Raw genomic sequence first — 15,198 nt, 5'->3', positions numbered from 1 at the left:
GAGCGACTGAACTGAACTGAACTGAAGCATAATTCCCTGTTATATAGCAGGTTCTTAAGTCCCTGTTGGTGATTTATTTAATATATAGTAGTGTGTATATGTTAATCCCAACCTACTAATTTACCACCCCCCTTCTTTTTTTAGGAATGACTCATGACTGAAATGGGACAAACAATTATTCATTTATGCAGGACTGAGAGGTGTCCTGGGGACAGTTGAGGCTTGGTGCAAAAAAGGCAGCTGGCCACCCTACTTGTTAAAATATTAACATATAATTCTTAAGATGCTGCTTTTGGTGAAGAAGCAGAAGTGTTCATATTCTGAATCAGATTTTCCCCCAAAGTTTGCATATTATTTGCAAAACTTTAGAAACATAGTTACACCTTCTATTCTATGGTTACAAACTAAGTTCATTACAAACTAACAATTTTGTTAACTTCTGCAGATAACTTCTGCAGTGCTATTATGTTTATGTAACTTTTTGCTGCCACCTATGGCTAAAGCCAACAGGGCCTTAGAGATTCAGTTCAGTTCAGTTCAGTCGCTCAGTCGTGTTTGACTCTTTTCGACCCCATGAATCGCATCACGCCAGACCTCCCTATCCATCACCAACTCCTGGAGTTCACTCAAACTCATGTCCATCGAGTCGGTGATGCCATCCAGTCATCTCATCCTCTGTCGTCCCCTTCTCCTCCTGCCCCCAATCCCTCCCAGCATCAGAGTCTTTTCCAATGAGTCAACTCTTCGCATGAGGTGGCCAAAGAACTGGAGTTTCAGCTTCAGCATCATTCCTTCCAAAGAAATCCCAGGGCTGATCTCCTTCAGAATGGACTGGTTGGATGTCCTTGCAGTCCAAGGGACTCTCAAGAATCTTCTCCAAATACCACAGTTCAAAAGCATCAATTCTTCGGCGCTCAGCCTTCACAGTCCAACTCTCACATCCATACATGACCACAAGAAAAACCATAGCCTTGACTAGACGGGCCTTTGTTGGCAAAGTAATGTCTCTGCTTTTCAATATGCTATCTAGGTTAGTCATAACTTTTCTTCCAAGGAGTAAGCGTCTATTAATTTCATGGCTGCAATCACCATCTGCAGTGATTTTGGCGCCCAAAAGAATAAAGTCTGACACTGTTTCCACTGTTTCCCCATCTATTTCCCATGAAGTGATGGGACCAGGTGCCATGATCTTCATTTTCTGAATGTTGAGCTTTAAGCCAACTTTTTCACTCTCCTCTTTCACCTTCATCAAGAGGCTTTTTAGTTCCTCTTCACTTTCTGCCATAAGGGTGGTGTCATGTGCATATCTGAGGTTATTGACATTTCTCCCGGAAACTTGGGGATTAGCAGTTTTAAATGTAATATTTTAATGTTTAAAAGCTTTGACACAAAAACAAACCAGCTGGTCAAATTAATTTGTCAAGAGATTGTTAGTTATTAGTCAACATTAAGAGACCTTAAAATGATAAATGTATAAAACGTAGGCATATATATAAATTTTAAGACATATGTAAAAATGTATAAAGTAAAATGTAGACATTTTGGGTGGCTTGAAAAATATGGTTTTTATTTTCATGTAAAGCAGCTTTCATGCCAGATGTCTTGTATGTTGTATGTGTATAAAAATATTTATTTACTTATTCATTATTTGCCACCAGTTATGGTGGTGGGCTCAGTAGTTGAGGCGGGTGGATTTAGCTGCTGTATGGCCTGTGGGATCTTAGTTCCCTGACCAGGAATCGAACTTGCGTCCCCTACACTGCAAGATGGACTCTTAACCACTAGACCACCAGGAAAGTCCCTCATGCAGTGTTTTTGAAACTCTTTATAGAAGTACATCTTACATGGAGAGAAGTGTTCATTATCATAAGCACACCTGTATGAGTTTCCATGCAGTCAATACACTTGATTACGTCATTACCAACCCCTCCCCCAAATATAACCACTGACTTTTAGCTTCATCATTTTGCTTGATTTTGTACTTTGCATAAAATGGAATGACATAAGATGTACCCTGTTATGTGCAGCTTCTCGTATAACAATTTAATGCTAAAGTAATTCGTGTTTCTTTCCAACCTGGACAATGCAGTAGTTAACAAAGACAAACTAGATTAGCCAAAAACACGCGAAAGCCTAAGCCAATCTTATGATTTTAGTATTTTTCCTGATAGTCTTCTTGAGGGAAGCAGTGGTATGTATGTGGTACCTGTGTGTGTGTGTGTGTGTGTGCACATGTGCTGCATGGAACCTATATACATACATTCGCATCTGTACAGAAGTGTGACTGTTTTCCACACTCTGCCTTATAACCTGCGTAACTTCTGTTCTCTCAACATTGTTCTATTTATGAGATTCATACTTAACAGAACGATATATCTTTTAAAATTTATTTACTTTTAATCAGAGGACAATTGCTTTACAATATTGTGTTGGTTTCTGCCGTAATCAACATGAATCAGCCATAAGATACACGTGTCCCCTCCCTCTTGAACTTTCCTCCTCCCTCCCACCCCATTCTGCCTCTAGATTGTCTCAGAGAACCAGGCTGAGCTCCCTGCATCTACAGCGACTTCGAATTAGCTATGTGTTCATAATGTAATGCATATGTTTCCAAGCTGCTCTCTCCATTCGTCCCACCCTCTCCTTCCCCCGCTGTGTCCGTAAGTCTGTTCTCTGTGTCTGAGTCTCTATTCCTGCCCTGCAAATAGGTTCATCAGTACCGTTCTTCTAGATTCCATATATATGTTAATATATGATATTTGTTTTTCTCTTTTTGATTTACTCCACCCTGTATAACACGCTGTAGGTTCATCCACCTCACTGGAACTGACTCCAATTCAGAACAATGTGTCTTGAATTGGATATGCCTTCTCTGAGAGGGCCGAGTCCTGTTCTGGAGTGCACATGTGGTGGTGGGTGGGTTATGGGCTGGAGGCAGGAAGGCTGCGGCAGTGGAGGGGCGGGGCTTGTGAAGGGGCGGGGCTCTTCAGGAATACCATCTCCCTCCTGGCTGCGGGGCTGTTCTGTGTCTGGTCTCCCGGCCACGGCTGGCACAGTAAATGTGTCCTCTTCTCCATCCCCTTTCCTGCAGCATCGGGATCATCTATGGTTTTGCCGCAAATCATTACATGCGGACTAACGTGGAAGAGACTCGGAAATTGTCAGAAAGTAACTTCAACGACCTGAGAACTCTCCTGAATGTGGTGCCAGGGGTAAGGACCACAACCTGTATTTCCCCCGACGCTTTGTGTCTGAGGCCTTTTGGAGTTGCTTGTATAGTTGGAATCACATTTGAACCTGCTGAAGTCCAGGTGTTGTCTTTTAATTTTGCAGAGAAAGGAATAAAGGCCTAGTCAGTGATTTTTTTTTCAAGAGTACAAAGTCTCATTTCAGAATTAGTGCTCTTATTCCTGGAGAAGGAAATGGCAACCCACTCCAGCATTCTTGCCTGGAGAATCCTGTGGACAGAGGTGCCTGGTAGGCTGCTGTCCGTGGGGTCGCACAGAGTCAGACATGACTGAAGCGACTTAGCATGCATGCATGCTCTTACTTCATTTCACTTTATTTTTTGTCTTTATTAAGGTATAACATAATACTTGTTATAGAAGTGCTTAACCATTTTGAAGATCTCATGATTTCTTTAAAAAGCAATATCTCTGGTATCACTGTCCTTTCTCCTTGGCAATATAATTGACCCCACATCGTTTGCTTGAAATTGCTCTGGTAATGAAACCTGTTTTATAAACACCGATTTGCTAATATTTGTATGTGTGTGTGTTCTCCTTGCTCAGTCGTGTTCGACTCTTTGTGACCTCATGGTCTGTAGCCTGGCCGACTTCTCTGTCCATGGGATTTCCCAGGCAAGGATACTGGAGTGGGTTGTTATTTCCTTCTCCAGGGGATCTTCCCATCCCAGGGATTGAACCCTTGTCTCTTGGCTTGGCAGGTGGATTCTTTACCACTGAGCCACCTGGGAGTCCTGCCTAATTTTCAGATGTTAAATCTCTTTTTATTGTGGCTTGGGACCTCAAGCGGAGGTTTCATGTTACTTTTTTTTTTTTTTTAAGCAAATTGACTACATACTGGACCAGTTTACCCTGCCTAAGGAGAAAGCATTTGACGATCTGGACAGTGAGTAACGTTGAACGTTGCCTCCGATTTGGTTGTTTGTCTTGGCTAGGAGATACTGTGGTCATCTCCCGTAAAACATAGACTAAGAAACGAAGTATGCCGTTTCTCCAATTCCTGCCTGAACACGGGAGAAACCGAACCGTAATTCCCTGGTGTTATTGACAGTGTGTTGTTGGTGACTCAGACACTGAAACCTTGAGTTTATTGTGAAAACGCTCTTGCTTTCCTGCAGCCACGGCACTTCTGCTTCACTCCCCTCATGAGAGGAGAAGTGGGTCTCTGTCAGGTCTGCTGTTAAAGACAGAGCGGGACCCAGAGGAGCTGTGGCTTCCGGAACAGAGGGGTGGGCGGTGCTGTTTCCCGAGTGCTCAGCTGTTAGCAACCTGGGCCTCTTTTGCCCTCAAGACATCTGGTAACACCTGGAGGCAATTTTAATGTCCTGATCAGCCTCTACCTCTTCGTTGGTAGAGGCCAGGGATGTGGCTAAAAGTCCTACAAGGCAGCCCAGCAACAAAGAAGGATCCGGCTCCAGGTGTCGCTAGAGCCAGGGTTCAGTGACCCTGGTCCAGCTGGAGATGGGGACGGGACGCGGGCAGCCAGGGATCAAGGTGAGAAGGCACACAGGTTCCCGGGGCGAAGAAACACCAAGTCTGCACTAAGTCTTCTGAGGGGCGCAGCTGGTGTGGGCACTTTGACGTGTGCCAAGAAATCGCCACATGACAGTTTCTGCTCAAGTGGGCTGTGGGGTGCAAAGTGGGAGAGACTAAACCAGGCCATGGGACCCTGCCCTGGGACCTAGAGGTCAGAGACGAAGAGAGCCCATCCTCAACATCCCTTATACTTCTTGGGATTTAGATATTAACTTGTTGGTGGGAGGCAGCATTTACGAGCGTCTCAAACCCAAAGTGCTCCCTGTGCTGAAGGACATCAAGGACTTGGCAGAAGGTAAGCGGCGTGGCCCCAGGACCCAGACGGTGTCTACCTGTCCCGCCTCCACTGGGACAGCGCAGCTTCCCACCCTCCCTCCCTCCCTGTCTTCCTTCCTTCCCTTCCTTCCACACCTGGCCCCACACCCTTTCCAGTCTCCTCTGCCAGCACCCTGCTTTCCACTGCAGCCGTGAATCCCAGTATTCATTCTGATGTGAGTCCCTGAAGGTGTTGTTCTCCTCCAGACCCTGTGCGGCGTGAGCTTCATCTGCTGAAATGCCACAGAACCTTCTTCAACTAATACACATGTATCCATACATATATATGTATATGTTAACTCTGTGTGTGTGTTAGTCACTCGGTTGTGTCCAGCTCTTTGTGACCCTATGGACTGTAGCCCATCAGGCTGCTCTGTCCATGGAATTCTCCAGGTTACAAACTGGAGTGGATTGCCATTCCCTTCTCGAGGGGATCTTCCCAACCCAGGGATTGAACCCAGGCCTCCTGCATTGCAGACAGATTCTTTACCATCTGAGCCACCAGGGAAGCCCTGTATTACCTCTGTCCAGAAACAACTGGGTTCCTAGACTGTGTATTTAACCCTGTTAAGGACTGAAGTTTAAAACAGTAAGGCCTACCTTTAGAATATCTAAAGAAAGCTAAGTGCTGAAGAATTGATGCTTTTGAACTGTGGTTTTGGAGAAGACTCTTGAGAGTCCCTTGGACCGCAAGGAGAAACAACCAGTCCATCCTAAAGGAAATCAGTCCTAAATATTCACTGGAAGGTCTGATGCTGAAGCTGAAACTCCAATACTTTGGCCACCTTATGTGAAGAACTGACTCATTGGAAGACCCTGATGCTGGGAAAGATTGACGGCAGGAGGAGAAGGGGGTTGCAGAGGATGAGATGGTTGGATGGCATCACTGACTCTATGGACATGTGTTTGAGTAAACTCCGGGAGTTGGTGATGGACGGGGAAGCCTGGCATGCTGCAGTCCATGGGGTCGCAATGAGTCAGACATGACTGAGTGACTGAACTGAACTGATCTTTAGATCAGTTAGAATGAGTCTTATCCCATGATTAAATCATCACCAATCACAGCAGAGGGTCAGTGGTATCTGAATAAAGGAAGGTGGATGGAGGAGGAAAAAAGAAAACAACAACAAAAAAAGGTTTCTTGCTTTTGTCCTTCCTGGGGTATTGTTAGGGTATACCAGTTGTCCAGCATTTCACAATGAATCTGCTTAAACTAGTGGAAATAAATCTTCATTTAATGGTTAATCTTGGTTCTATCCATGAACCATAATTGTGAGGGAAGGAGATGGCTTGAGGATGAGCCCTTCCTTCCCCAGGTGGTAAGGAACTGAGGCCTCCTGCCAACCAGGTCATTGACTGAGAAAGCTGATGGACCAGCCCCGGTCAGTCCTCAGATGAATGCAGCCCCAGCTGCCAGCTTGACTGTAAGACCTGGAAGATCCTGAGCCCAACCAGTCAGCTAAGCCAGTCCCAGGTTTTGACCCTCACATACTGTGAGATAATAAATCTCTGTAGCTTTAAACTGCTGACTTTCGAAATAATATCTCCTGCAGCAACAAATAACTAATACAGTAGACAATCATCAGTTTCCTCTCCAGGCTTCAACACATGAGGAAGGAGAATGAAAAGTTTCTGATTTCCTAGTCAGTATATACTGTGCTATTGGTGATTCCTTATCAGACTATAATACTCCTTGATTTTAAGGCAGCAGATATTGTATAGACTGTTGAATTAATAAATAATCTTTTTTGGGGAAAAGAATCACATTAAATGCAATATTGATTAAATATACATCCTCATTTCATGAAAGTTAAAATGTAAAAAAGAAAGTGAAAGGAGCCTGTGAATCAAGGAAATGTGGCAATCTTTAAAAACTGAAAAGAGGGCCTGCCATGGAGCAAAAACATAATGAATGAGAGAAAAAAATGCACAAAAAGAACAGAGTGTTTAGATAAAGAGCTCACTGTCCAAGTAGTGTAACCTCTTTTTCCTGTTAATTAGTACATGTTCTTACAACTGAGCGTTACCTCTCTTTCCTCCAGCAACCACACTTACGAATCAGCTGTTTGTGATCATGGCCAAGACGTGGCCCCAAAACCGCGTGTTATGATCTTTTATTGAAAGTTAAATGGCATTAGTTATAAAATGGAAAAGACCTTGATGCTGGGAAAGATTGAGGGCAGGAGAAGGGGGTGGCAGAGGATGAGATGGTTAGATCGCATCACTGACTTGATGGACATGAGTTTAACCAAACTCTGAGAGACAGTGAGGGACAGGGAAGACTGGCGTGCTGCAGTCCATGGGGTCATGAAGAGACACAACTGAGCAACTGAACAACAGCAATCAAGCGACACCCTCCATAAGCAGAGTGTCAGGCTGGAGTATCAGAGATTAAACAAGTGGGTTTGCAATGGAGTAACCTGTGTTTGTTCATTAAGCTCATTACCTAATAGTATGTAGCAGGGGGTCTCATAAATACCATCCTTTAAAGTAGTGATGAGTAGACTTGATATTACCAGACAACACTGAATATGAAATGAAAATATTTCTGCCTTCTTCAGGGACAGTCAAGGCCCTGACGGAGATTTACCGTTTACATTCATAAGAGAAATCAGAGGCTGAAAGTGTAACTGGGGGCTAGTGAAATAGGATAGGAGTTTGGTCTGGTATGTTTTTTTTCTTCCAAGCTCACAAAACCCTTTGAATTCTATGCACAGACCACAGTTTACAAACCACCTATTTCAGCTCAGTTTCTCCAGGTAACCAGGTTATATTTGAGACAAGGGTTGTCATAGAGTTGAATAACAAATTTTCTGCAATGTCTTGGTCACTTGCTGTTTGAGCATTTCAGCCACAGGAAGGAAAGTGAAGCCCAGACTTTATCCCAGAGAACTTTGCCTCTGTAGCTGCCACCAACACCCCCTACCCCACCCAGTCCTGCGTCTTAGCAGAAAATATTACTTAACTGGCAGGAACAGAACTAGGAGGAAAGATGGGGCCCAGTGGCTCCTTGCCGCTTCACCTTGCGACTTCTTCCCTTGTGTCCAGTAGACACGTAAAAGCCTTCCCTGTCCGCTGTCTCCAGCATCCAGCAGATCCTCTGTGTCTGCTCGTTATAACGTCAGATGTTGGCACTTTGCCAGTGGGTTCACCAGTCCTTGGTCAGGATCTAGATCCTACAGACTGCAGCTAAGAATGCTGTGCGCTGCAACTGAGACCAGGCACAGCCACGTAAATGAATACATATGAAAAGAAAGAGCTGGTGTGACCACAGGGTGATGCCAGCCGCCTCCGCACCCCAGATCCCTCTTGAGCCCGTTCACTGGAGTATTGGTCTGCCAAGCTCTCCTCCAGCTCCAAAGTTATGTGAACATAAGCACTGTGCAAAAGTGTACGAATGATGCGGCGTGGTTGACACGTACTTTACTTTTTTGCCTCGTCATTGTTTTTCATTCGCTCAGTCATGTCTGACTCTGAGACTCCATGGACTGCAGCATGCCAGGCTTCGCTGTCCATCACCAACTCCCAAAACTTGCTCAATTTCATGTCCTTTGAGTCGGTGGTGCTATCTAACCATCTCATCCTCTGTTACCCCTTTCTCCTCCCACCCTCAACCTTTCCCAGCCTCAGGGACTTCGCCAATGAGTCAGCCTCCTGGTTTGCCCAGTGTTTAACATTTGCCTTACAATTCTAGCTGGATCAAAATCGATTAAAACAGATCTTATTTTTCTTTTCAGTGCTTCCCGTATTATTGGAGTTTTATATATTTCTTAAAACCAGCCTTTGTGGTTAAATGTTAACCTCTGGTGTTGCCAGTACTTAGGAAACTGCTTCACCAGGTTTTATTTTATTTTATTTTTTTTTTTGGCTAAAAATTCTTTGTAGCCTTAAGTATCTGGTGGCCTTTGGAGAAAGCAGAAATCTGCAAATGGATTTCTGCAAATCATGTTTGAGCTGCAGGCCAGGACCTATAAAGGAGGTATGCTATGAGCTGGTAAAATGTTAATTAGTTAAAATTGAGAATCTAAAATATCTTTCCCCTGACTTCATATACATAATATATGTCATCTCGGTAGGCTTGGAATGACTCTCAGAGTTATAACCCAGTAGACATTTTATGAAATGCTTTGAAGCCTTTGAGCTATTTCTAAGTCATTCTTGGGGCATGACAGTATAGCCACCCATAAGCCAGGGCGTCTACATGTGGTCCCTAAATGGACTCATGTTTAGTTGGTGATGGACAGGAAGGCCTGGCGTGCTGCAATTCATGGGGTTGCAGAGTCAGACACGACTGAGCGACTGATCTGATCTGATCTGATCTTCCTGGGCCTTCAACTCATTTTATCATCCATCATTCTTTGTTGTTATTTTCCGTCATTCCTTGCCTTGAAATGACTCATCCTGAAGTCAAAGTGGAAAGGGCTATGGGAGTAAACCATGGAACATTAAAGCGTGAGGTGTGCCTTGTGTGGTGTGAGTCATATTTGGGGACGCTCTTTTTCGCTTTCCTGTGTGTTTCCAGTTGTAGCCACGCTCTTGCTCCCCTATGGCAGATACTTATTGAGCCTCTAATGTGAGCCGGGTGCCAGCTCCATGCTTTGCTGCTAAACCTGGGAGGTAGGTGGGAAAGACGAGAGTCTGAGGCTCAGAGTGACTCTTTGATGAAGTCTCTATTATTGTCTCAAATTACTGTTAAAATAGTAGTTCTTCTGCTACCTTGTTATAGCATCTTCGGCAAACTTCCACCGCTTGGGACCTTGTCTGCTCACCTGCAGATTAGGAGGTTGGTTGGGTCATCTCTTGGCTGACGAGGAGAGTCTCTGCTTCTAGGTGATGCTTCAGCAGGTTCACACTTCGGAGATGACATTGCCCATGTCATCCAAGATGGCACCCCAGCCTAGGTCTGGCTCTCTAAGACCTGGGGAGGCTTCCAGGGTTGCATTGTCTGCCTCTTCATCACAAATAGGGATCGTAGCTTATTGGAACAGAAAATCTTGGGGTCTGCTTCAGACAGTCCTTTGTCTTGAATTTTGATCCAGTCCTGGAAGGTAGCTAGAAGAACTGGGGTGAGACCGCAACATAAAAGCATTAAAGTGTGTGTGCATGTGTGTGTGGTTTTAGAACCAAGTTTTATGTGGTTGCCAGAGACAATTGGGGAAACCAGCTTTTAAGGGCATTCACACTTTTCCTGGGCTTCCCTTGTGGCTCAGCTGGTAAAGAATCCGCCCACAATTCGGGAGACCTGGGTCTGATCCCCTGGATTGGGAAGATCCCCTGGAGAAAGGAAAAGCTACCCACTCCAGTATTCTGGCCTGGAGAATTCCATGGACTGTATAGTCCATGGGCTCGCAAACAGTCAGACACGACTGAGTGACCTTCATATCACACTTTTCCTAGTAACACCCTGTTGTGACCTGATACCCCACCATCTGTTTTGTGAGCCCGGAAGACAAAAAGCAGTATCCTCTAAATTTCACGTCTCTTATGCTGTGATTTTAAGTCACTGGAGAAAAGAGTTATATTTTACTACCTGCCTGGTCATGCATATTGATTCCTGAGCACCAGAGAAATCAGAGAGCAAACAATCTATGGATCGCCGAGGATAAGAATGTGTCCTAGGCTCTGGAGGCTTCTAAAATAAAAGAGGCGGACTCTGCCCTTGAGGGATTTCAATCTGATCATTCTGATCCCTACATTTTGTGATAAACCTTGTGGTGGCCTTACCATTTTTCAGATGAGGAAGTTGCTGAAGATTATTCAGGTATCTGCTTTGGGTTACACAGAGAGTATCTATGTTGAAATCCGTACCTAGACTGCCTGAAACTAAATCTGGGATCTTTTCTCTCTCTCTTTCTTTTTTTTTTTTTTAACATTCTCCTTTAATTTATTTATTTATTTTTAAATTAAACGTTTTATTTTTCTTGGGGTGTAGCCCATTAACAATGTTGTGATAGTTTTAGGCGCACATCAGAGGGACTCAGCCGTGCATACACGTGTATCCATTCTCCTCCAAACCCCACTCCCATCCGGGCTGCCACGTCACACTGAGCAGAGTTCCCTGTGCCACACAGCAGGTCCTTGTTGGTTATCCATTTTAAATATCGCAGTGTGCACATGTCCATCCCATGTCCATGTCCATGAGTATCCCTTCCCCCCACCCTTCCCCCCTGCCGCTGCTGCTGCTAAGTCGCTTCAGCCGTGTCTGACTCAGCAGCCCCCAGGCTCGTCTGTCCACAGGATTCTCTAGGCAAGAATACTGGAGTGGGTTGCCATTTCCTGCTGCTCCTTCCGCCTTGGCAGCCATAAACTCACTCTCTACGTCTGTAAGTCTGTTAACCATAAAGCCTTTCTCTACGTCTGTGAGTCTGTTGTCAGTCAGTTCATTTGTATCATGTCTTTTTAGATTCGGCATCTAAGGGACCAACTCTGTGATCTCTTGCTGTGTCTACTTCCAGCTTTTTTAATATCCATCACTAAGCTCTATCTGGGTGTCATCAGGTTTTCTGTGAATTAAAACTACCTGGGATTGGCGGTGTCTGGGCTGACCTCCTCAAGGCTGGGCAAGGCTAGGGTGGGGACACCTTTTCTTGTGGCTGCTGCTCCAATGCCAGCCACTTAATGCTGCGCACATGAGTCCCAGTCCCATTCCTAGGTTGATATTCGCCCCTGTGTGTCTGAAGGAGCCCCCAGGTGGGGGAACTGAGCTGGCTGGAGTCGCTGGCAGAGGCAGATGGGGCCACGGTAGCCCTGTTTTCCCCTGTCAGGCTGCCCATCACAGCGGGTTCTCCTGGGTGCAAGTTGATCTCAAGTTCCTTTAAGGTCCTTTTGTAGATGGGAAGGGATTTTTTCCCCCCACTGGTCAGCCCAGTGGGTGCCTCTGTTCTGAAGCAGGCTGTGTTCCTAACAGACATGAAAACTAATAGAGATACCCTGGTCCGAATGAACACTGTCTTAACGGACATGAAGCAGTCATCTGCACAACTTCGCACCAGCCTGAGAGATGTGAAAACAAGCATGGAGCAAACACTCATGGATCCCCAGTGCTCCTCACCTGCAGCGGCGCCCACGTGCGACAGCATCAGGAAGTCTCTGAGCGTCCTGGATGGCAGTGCCAATTTTGATCACGTAAGGAGAGGGCAGTCCTGCTCCAGGGACGGCTGGGGAGGCTTCAGCATGGTTCACCCACCAGGGGGACCAGTGGCCGGGGGGAGGGGGGATCTCTGTCAGCCTTCCTGGTTATGTGGCCACCACGTCAGAATGGCTGCAGCTGGAGAGAAGGGAGGATGGGAAGTGCTCCCCGAGAGTTCTCTGCCATTCGTTGATTGGAACGTATCAGGATGAATGAGCTGCCAAGGTGGCGCCAGTGGTCAAGAATCCACCTGCTGATGTGCGGGACCCAGGAGACGCAGGTTCGATCCTGGGATGGGGAAGATCCCCTGGAGGAGGGCACGGCAACCCACTCCAGTATTCCTGCCTGGAGAATCCCTCGGACAGAGGAGCCTGGTGGGCTACAGTCTGTGGGGTCACCAAGAGCCAGAAACGACTGAGTGCGCCCCGCCACCCTCAGCATGAATTCAGCTCCCCACCGTTCTTCTTTCTCTGTTTATTTTCCTTTGACAATTTCAGTGTGTGTTTTTTAAAAACATTGGCTATATTCCCTGTGTTGTACAGTGAATCCTTTAACTCATGTTATCCACAGTGCTTTGTACCTCTTCACTCCCAATCCTGGCATTGCTTCTCCCCGCTTCCCTCTCTGCATTGGGACCAATGTATCTGTGATGAATTCAGCTTTAAAAATGAAAAAGGAAGCAGAATGCCTTTTTGCAGACATTTAAAAATTAAAATGTGCTTTTAAATGATAGGCCTAGTAATATTAACCACAGATACCAAAATATAAGGTAATATCTCAACAATTCCAAGATTAGAAAAAGAAAGGCTTTGGAGCAACTTGAAAATATAGAGTTCTGGGATGTAGATAAAATAATCATGAGTACTTATATTTTTAAAGTTTCATTATAGTGATATGTACCTGTGTGTGGGCTCAGTCATTAAGGCTTGTCTGACTCTTTGTGATCCCATGGACTGTAGCCCACCAGGCTCCTCTGTCCATGGGATTCTCCAGACAAGGATACTGGAATGGCTTGCCATTTCTTCCTCCAGGGGATCTTCTTGTCCTGGGAATCGAACACACATCTCCTGTGTTAGCAGGTGGCCTCTGTAGCATTGAGCCATTGGGGAAGCCCAGTGAGACGTACATGTCACACTTATGTAAAACAATGTTTTAATATAGTTAGATTTTTCTCACTCTCACATTTTGTGAATCAGTTTTATTCAAACACTTCACATTCAACATTTGTGTTGAAGCTACTACAATAACTTTTGTTGTCATCGAACAGCAATACGTAGGATGTATCCTTGCATCTAAATTCTTTGAAATTGAGTCCTTTTGGGAGTAACTTTTAATTGTGATGTGCTTTAAAAAACACGCAGAGAATTTGTAACAATGGTACCAGTTTCCCTGTCTACATTTTTTTACCTAGATTCACCAGTTGTCAACACTTTGCTCCGTTTAATTATACTATTTTATCCATGTATTGATGTACCTGTCATCTGTTCATACTATCATCTATATGGGTACAATACTAGGCATTCTGTTCTTTTCTCAGTCATTTAGAGGAGAGATGTAGACATAATGCTTTGTTACCCTTTAAATATTTTGATGCATTTCCTAACTTTACATAATGATTATGACTACCAAAATTAAGGTAACATAATACTGATCCAATACCACCATCTAATCCACAGTTTATATTCAAAATTTGCTGATTTTTCTAAAAACGTGCGCTTTAAAATTGATTTCTCTTTCCCAGTTCCAGGTCCGGTCTGGGGTACACATTGTCTTTAGTTGTCGTGTGTCTTTAGTTCCTTTAACCCGGAAGAGTTTCTCAGTCTTTCTTTGGTGACACTGACATTTTTGAAGACTGCTGTGGTTTCACTGCTAAGTCATATCCACCTCTTGCAACCCCATTGACTGTAGCCTGCCAGGCTCCTCTCCATGGGATTTCCCAGGCAAGAACACTGGAGTGGGTTGCCATTTCCTTCTCCAGGGTGTCTTCCTGACCCAGGATCAAGCTCACGTCTCTTGCATTGGCAGGTGGATTCTTCACCACAGACCCACCAGGGATTCCCTTTATAAGGCTATTTTTTAAGAAGCTGTTTACAACTGTATTCAACAACATTTAGTCCCGGTATTCAATCACATGTGAGGTCACATGTATTCAATCTGTTAAATTTCTTGCCCTCACTTTTAGCTGACTGCTATGGGAGACCTCCAAACATGTAAAATCAGTACTTGTAGGGTCCATTCTGAGCCAATGGTTTTCCTCCAACAATATGCTATTGTTCAGAAGAAACATATTTAAGAAGATCCCTTGCTTATGACAAAGAATTGGGGGTGTGGGGTAACCACCTGGCCTTATACTTTGTTTTATAAAATTTCAGCTCCCGTCTTTGGATGGACACATTACTCAGCTTGATGGACTTCTTCAAACAGATTTGTCGGGCCTGGTCCAAAAGGTATGGTCTTTACAGGAAAAAAACCCACACAGTAGCTTATTTTAGATTATTTTCAAGAGTAGAGTAGTGCATAAGGATCTTAGGTAACACCGAAAAAGCAGAGACATTCTGGAGCCGAGTTGCCAAGAAAGGTGATGGATCTTATCCTCCAGGACCGGAAGGGTGTCATGGCGGACGTCGTGCTGGTGCTCACTGAAGGCGCTCTCACGCTCTGCCGGGGAGGCGGCCACGCGGTGCCCTCCTCACGTCTGCTCATGTGCAGACTGTGTGCTCTGCCTGGCATTTTCTTTTTTTCTCCCTGTCCTTTGCCCAGCTTCTTGGGCTACTAGTAGCTACCTGAAGTTTTATACTTCACCTTCTTAATGAGGCCTTTCCTGGGCATCTTGACCAGATCAGAACCCTTTTTTAATACACTCTTAGAGCATTGCAAATATTCTTTGTTAAGTTCCTCATCGCAGTGACTATTGCTTTTCTGTCTTGGTTGTCCCACAAGACTTTAAACCCTAAAAAAAGACAGGGACCACCT

At 44.9% G+C, this 15,198-nt stretch overlaps 1 protein-coding gene across 17 annotated transcripts in view; it reads left to right on the top strand.

The window, feature by feature from the left end:
- Positions 1-15,198, top strand: part of PROM1 (prominin 1) — a 151,037-nt gene that overhangs the window by 95,860 nt on the left and 39,979 nt on the right. For 16 of the 17 annotated variants that reach the window (XM_061420887.1, XM_061420885.1, XM_061420892.1 and 13 more), the window contains 5 exons: positions 3,092-3,212; positions 4,068-4,131; positions 4,987-5,076; positions 12,004-12,221; positions 14,598-14,672. In XM_061420887.1, the coding sequence (XP_061276871.1) occupies positions 3,092-3,212; positions 4,068-4,131; positions 4,987-5,076; positions 12,004-12,221; positions 14,598-14,672 (568 nt within the window). The remainder of the gene's footprint in view (positions 1-3,091; positions 3,213-4,067; positions 4,132-4,986; positions 5,077-12,003; positions 12,222-14,597; positions 14,673-15,198) is intronic. The other variant, XM_061420886.1, reaches the window with a different exon arrangement.

This window comes from Bos javanicus, chromosome 6 (genome assembly GCF_032452875.1).
Source record: "Bos javanicus breed banteng chromosome 6, ARS-OSU_banteng_1.0, whole genome shotgun sequence".
Lineage (NCBI taxonomy): Eukaryota > Metazoa > Chordata > Mammalia > Artiodactyla > Bovidae > Bos > Bos javanicus.
Note: the sequence above shows the minus strand (reverse complement) of the source record. Positions and strands in the feature narration are given on the sequence as shown.